Source organism: Mastomys coucha, chromosome X (genome assembly GCF_008632895.1).
Source record: "Mastomys coucha isolate ucsf_1 chromosome X, UCSF_Mcou_1, whole genome shotgun sequence".
Lineage (NCBI taxonomy): Eukaryota > Metazoa > Chordata > Mammalia > Rodentia > Muridae > Mastomys > Mastomys coucha.
In genome coordinates, this window is record NC_045030.1 from 114,839,194 (window position 1) to 114,845,767 (window position 6,574).

At 35.4% G+C, this 6,574-nt stretch overlaps 1 protein-coding gene across 2 annotated transcripts in view; it reads right to left on the minus strand.

Moving 5' to 3' along the window:
- Positions 1-334: 334 nt before the first annotated feature.
- Positions 335-6,574, minus strand: part of Cpxcr1 (CPX chromosome region candidate 1) — a 119,835-nt gene continuing 113,595 nt past the window's right edge. For both annotated transcript variants that reach the window (XM_031376069.1, XM_031376060.1), the window contains 2 exons: positions 5,550-5,652; positions 335-1,733 (listed from right to left, as the gene is read on the minus strand). In XM_031376069.1, the coding sequence (XP_031231929.1) occupies positions 760-1,725 (966 nt within the window). In that variant the 5' untranslated portion in view covers positions 1,726-1,733; positions 5,550-5,652 and the 3' untranslated portion in view covers positions 335-759. The remainder of the gene's footprint in view (positions 1,734-5,549; positions 5,653-6,574) is intronic.

The window sequence follows — 6,574 nt, forward strand, 5'->3', positions numbered from 1 at the left end:
ACTTTAAAGGGCAAATAAAATTTTGTAATGTATCCCACCCCAATCAGATGTGTGCCAGGCTACATATCCCCTTCTTGTCTCTATAAATACCTGCTTAAAATTAGATGCACAGCGTCACCCTCCAGTTCTGCTGAGTCAAAAGCAGCAGTGTGAGCCCAAGCTTGAATTTGTAAATAGAGACCGTAGTGTGATTGCATAGGACTTGGCTCCTTGGTGGTCTTTTGGGGCTTGCAACAGGTACAACATCACTAATGTATAGATATGATATATTTGCAATATTGTGTTTCTCATGACATATTCATGTCTAGCTACAAATTTACAGTAAATTTTGCAATGCATTTACTATGATTTTATTGAATTTTGGAGGAAATTTCTGGGTTTTGCTGAGCAGCACCTCTAGAAATCCTTACTGTGCCTTTGTCTAGCTCTCTGTTTTATTTACCAGGATCTGTTTTAGTTGGTGTCCAGAAACAATACTAGCAGAAACTTATGTTAAGGAAGTTGCAAACATCATCTTGGTTCAGTTGATGACACAATATAGATAAAGACCTTGCTTGATATTTCAATGATCCATATGAAGGTTAAATCTCTTCCCCAAAATGTTTCTTACTGAAGTACATATGTTGCTTGCATTCAGTTTTGCAGTGTAATGTTATCATACTAAATTTATTGATCATGAAATATTGTTTCAATGAGTTATTGCCATTGTATAGTTTTAGAAATTAAAATTAAAAACCTTTACACTGCTTTAACTTAATTTCAAGAAAAACTGCAAGAATGATGTTTAAAATTATAAAAGTTGTTGAAACAACAACCACAGATGGGACACAGATATTTCCAGTTATTATTGTCAGTTATGATTACTAGCCTCAACTTATAATGAGTTTCCCAATTAGTTTTAAAATCTTTTCTATGGACAGTATTCTGGCTTTGGAACTGTGGCATGTAGAAATTTGGCCTCAGAGAAAGATGGTTTCCATTCTTGTTTTGATATAACTTAGTATTTTTTCTTTCAGTCAGTCTTTGAAAAAGTGGTTGGTAGTAGCGCACTATCAAAGGCCTTCCAAATACTATGTTCCTTTGGAGATTGATGGCATTTTCGTAATCAAGAACTGCTACATATTTTTGTTTTACTAATGCATTATGTTGGTGACATTCTGGCTGAGAGAAATTTCTGCTGGACAGCAGGTGATTAATCATCCTACATATCTCATCAGTATTAAAGAATGGGATTTGCCACCCTAGGAAACTGTGATTCAGCATCTTGTCATGGATGGGGTTGTGGGAGTAATCACTTATTGTCATCTCCACTCTCCCTAGATGGAAGATCATTTTATCAGATAAGGTCTTATTATCATGACGTTGTGGTTGCAGTTGGGAGATACTCAGATAGATAATTCTATATAATAATAACCTAGGAATGGTCAGCTTTCTAGGAATTGGTATCTGTAGTGGAAGAGAGTGTTCTATTAATTCTTCATCTGGGGGATCATTTTGAGTCTTCTCTGTTTCAGATTGTCTGTTTTCTACTGTCGTGGGATCCATATCCTCCTGGGAACTTGATGAGTGTGGCTCCGTGCCTGATACATTGGTTTCCAGCTGAGAAATGTTGTTGGTATCAGGGAGTGGATGTTCTTTGTCTTCCTCACAGGCATTTGGTGGATCATTTTCAGCATTTTTCAGAGAGTTTTCAGCTGGATCACTTCCTCGGTTGGTAGAAGTCATTCTAGACACTATGGAGAATGGGGGAGATAAAGATCTATTAATCTGAAGAGGGTTTCACTTCCAAATTAGCCAGTAGTTTAGTCTTTCTGAAAGCATGTAGAGTGTTATTTCTATGCTTCTCTATAGCTCTAAACATTTTATCACTTAAAAACCCCAAAATAAAATAAGCAAAAAATCATAAGACCAACATAATTTATTGTGAAGTATATCTTCTCATTGTTTAGTTACAAAATTTATATAAATCTTAAATAATATATCCTCATCCTTGGATATTTAATGCATGTACTCTACTTATGAGTGTTTATGGTATGTATTCACTGATAAGTGAATTTTAGCTCAGAAGTTCGAAATACCCAAGATAAAATCCAAAAAACATAAGAAACTCAAGAAGAAAGAAAACAAAAGTGTGGATACTTCAATCCTTCTTAGAAGGGGGAATAAAATATCCATGGAAGGAGTTACAGAGACAAAGTGTGGAGCAGAGATTGAAGGAAGGACAATCCAAAGACTGCCCCACCTGGGGATCCTTCCCATATTCAATCACTGAACTCAGATACTATTGTGGAAGTCAGCAAGTGCTGGCTGACAGGAGCCTGATATAGCTGTCTCCTGAGAGGCTCTGACAGTGCCTGACTAATAGAGAAGTGGAGGCTCACATCCATCCATTGGACTGAGTACAGGGTCCCCAATGAAGGAGCTAGAGAAAGGACCCAAGGAGCTAAAGGCATTGGCAACCCCATAGGAGGAACAATATGAACTAGCCAGTACCCCCAGAGCTCCCAGGGCCTAAACCACCAACCAAAGTACACATGATGGGACTCACAGCTCCAACTCCATATGTAGCAGAGAATGGCCTATTTGGTCATCAATGGGAGTAGAGGCTCTTGGTCCTGTGAAAGGTGCTATGCCCCAGTGTAGGGGAATGCCAGGGCCAGGAAGCAGGACAGAGTGGGTTGGTCATCATGGGGAGGGTAGAGGGAATAGGGATTTTTTTCCAAAGGGGAAACCACAAAATTGGATAACATTTGAAATGTAAATAAATATCTAATAAAAATAAAATATTTAATAAAAATATAATTCTGTACAGAAAATATATTTGTTCATTTTCATGTCAAATTTAATAGAATTTTCATCGAATAAAATAGATCATTTTTGGTAATGTGTATAAGTTTATATTGATTTTGGTCTCTGAATTGAGACCAATCTAAAAAGGACATTTCATTACGATATATGTTTGGAAGAAAATTAAGCATCTTTTATGATAGAATATTTGTAATCAAATTTGAGCTATATTTTTCTGTGGGATTTTCTATCCTTCGTTTCTTACTTTCTTCTTTCCTTCATTTTTTTCTTCCTTTCTTCTCTCCTTTTATTTTTGTATGTTCTTTTAAATTATATGCATACAAAAAATGACAACCGGGGATTATCCTGTAGGAATTCTCAATTATTCAGGACACCTGAGACTTCTCAATGATTGGACCACCAAACAGGCAGCATACACAAGCTGATATAAGGCCCCCAACACACATACAGTAGAGGAATACCAGGTCGGTAATCTTTCAGAGATGATGTACCTAACCCTCAGGAGACTGGAGGCCATAGGGTCAGGGGGGAATAGGTGGCAGGGACTTCCATGTGGCGACAGGTGGACTGAGAGGAGGTATGGAAGTGGAACAGTCAGAGGGTGGATGTGGGGTATAAAATATGGTGTGTAAAAAATTTATTAAAAAAACATCAGGATTGTGGAAAATAAAAATATTATTAATAAAAAAAGAAAAATCAGGACTGTGGAAAATACAAAAAGAAAAGAAAAAGAAAGACAGTGAAAGAAAGAGCATTGAAAGAAGTTAAGGCCAGATTTGTACTTAATTTCTTAGAACAACTTCCAAATGTAACACTTGGTTCGCAATTATATTGCCTTGTTTTTGATTAAGATGATGTTTACTGCAGGCTAATTTTATGGCAAATAATATCAAATTCAACTATCTACTTACCAATGTACCCCCCCTTCTCTTATTCTCTCAGAATTTTTTCCTCCTGTTGTTTACCTGCTGAAATACTTTCAGTACACCCTAAATTTCTAAACACTGTGTATCAAATTCTTCTATATGAATTTACTATGAATAATCTCAGTTTGGTGATTTCTTCAAAGCAGGAATAAAGATACACATGTTATCCATTTATTTATTTAAAAATACATTTATGTATTTTTGAGAACTTCAAACACATATACAATGTGTTTAGATAATTTATGCCACCCTACTACTCCTCTAACTTCTCCCAGGTACTCACAAGTCTCTTGTCCATATTTGTATCCTGTTCTTCATTTTCTTTATAGTGTAGTTAGTCCAATTTGTGCTACCTCTATGCATATGGGTATGGGATGTGCATGAACACTTAAATGTGAGTAAAGTATGAGATACATTACACTGAATAAAACTGACTTTCACTCCCACCCACAGAGCACAACATTCATAGTAACAAAAGGCATTATAATCTATTAAGAATGAAAAGATTATCAGCATTTCTACTCTGCTGTTAACACAGTGAGCCAAAAATAATAACCAGAGGGGCAAGATTTGCCCATTGACACAATGGTGATATTTTTGCTATGGAGTTAATCAACAGCTATCTGATTGTAACTTATACCCGTACCTATATATCTGGTGAGCAAATCATGGCTGGGTAGATCACACATTCTAGGGATAATCTACTACTTTTTTTGTTTCCTAACTGGACAGAAAAAAAAAACAAATTATTTTCTGAAGTACCCAAAGATTGGAGTCCTCCTCATCCTTTATCAGGAAAGTTTTTCATCCCAGTAGACAGTGGTTAAAACAGAGACTCACAACTAGTTAGATTATAGAAAATAAGTGACCATGGACTACTGATCTCAATAAGAGAAATCTATATCATCTTCTTCCAAATAGGATCAGTAACCATTGTGGAAGAGGTGTTGCAGAGACAACAATGGTCAGAATTTAGGTAGGAATTATTTATAAAAGTATCTTCTGTCCTTTGTTATTATGAGCTCACTATAGCTGTGACTAGCTATACAAAACCTGGACAGTATCAACAAGCCAGTTTCAATTCATCTAGAGTCCCAACCTCCAGCTGAGAGTTCTTGATTTGTGTTTTGATAAAAAAAAATAATGATAGGTAAAGAAAAATATAAGTAGTCTGATATCAATTCTTTTTATGAGCTACCTTATATAAAATTAATGCATAGGTCAGCTGTATTTTATGGATCATTGCTAATAAAAGATAAGGACGTTCAGAGGGGTCCTCTATAGCCAGACTTCATCTCTAACTGTTCAATAGATAGTATATATGTGTGTATATATACACATATGTATATATATTCATATATATATGAATAGTATATATACTTGTTCATCTTTCATGGTCATCTTTTCATTCAAATTAAGCCTTAATTAAAAAACATTTTGAATGTTTGATATTAAAGCAAGAATTTTTTTCCTATCAGAAACATTATTTTGTCCTATCAGTTGACATTATTTTGAAATCAACAAGTATAGTGATATTTAATTTTATAATCTTCACTACGTAGTACTTTTTTAAGACCAAGAAAAATGTATGCATTCCAATTTGAGTCTCCTCTTAATTCTCTAATCTACTTTCAAAAATCTCTTGTTCAGAGTTTCCAAACTGATAAACTTTTTTGAGTTTTAATGGCTTCATATGCAGCATTTAAGGAAAAAACAAACTCTATCAAAATACCTTGGTATTAACAATTAAAATTATTAGTGAGATACAGTAATAAATAGAATCCATATTTTAAGAAAAGCTTGAAATAAACTCACCAGTTTGGTAACAAATGACTGGATATTTTTAGTGAGAATGAGCTCCAGCAACTGGGTAAGAATTGCACTTTCTTGGTTTTCTATAGATCTTGTTGAATAGATCCTTAAATCAAATAAAAATATTTTCATAAAACAGAAGTAAAGTCAATTTCTACAACTCCCTCCCCTGGAGTGGGGCTTACACTAATTAGTTTGTTTGTTTGTTTGGTTTCTCATCTTCAGTCTTAATTTTTATATTCATTGCTCTTTTTTCTTTGAAGTAGTATTTCCATAAGAATATAAGTGATAATTTTTCATGTATTCAAAAATATATCACAGATATTTATACTACTATACTAAAATAAATATTATCAAGGAAGGATATGTCATATAAAAAGACTGACTTATGGAAAGAAGTTAAATCAAATACCATGTACTAAGAATATAGTACCATTAATAAAATACAAGTACCTTGAGTGCCCTCAAGCCCTTTTTCCAAATCTGTCATCTTCCATTCCTCACAGGTTGGTTCTATTCTTTTGTGAATCCCTGTCAACAGCAGGCTAACGGCTCACTCTTTTAAAGAAACCCCACTTACCACACTTGGTAGGAATCCAGGTAAGTTACTACCTGTACTTTCCTTCTTCCTCTCTTTTGAGTTCTTCCTCGTATATTACTATACCCCACTACTGTTGCCTACCTAATCCCATCATCCCACCCTATCACCGTTCTCTTGGGGTTCACTAGCACACATAGTATTGATACACAGTTCCTATAATTCTCCTTTCACCATCTTTTTACGATTTCTCACTGACTTCAGACCCTCTGGAAATCAATATGGCAGTTCCTCCGGAAATTGGGCATAGTACTACTGGAGGATCCAGCTATACCACTCCTGGGGATATACCCTGCAAGGAGTTAGAGAAAGTACCAATGGAGCTGAGGGGTTTGTAGCCCCTTAGGACTAACAACAATATGAACTACCTAGTATCCTCAGAGCTCCCAGGGTCTCAACCACCAACCAAGGACTGCACATGGAGGGGTCT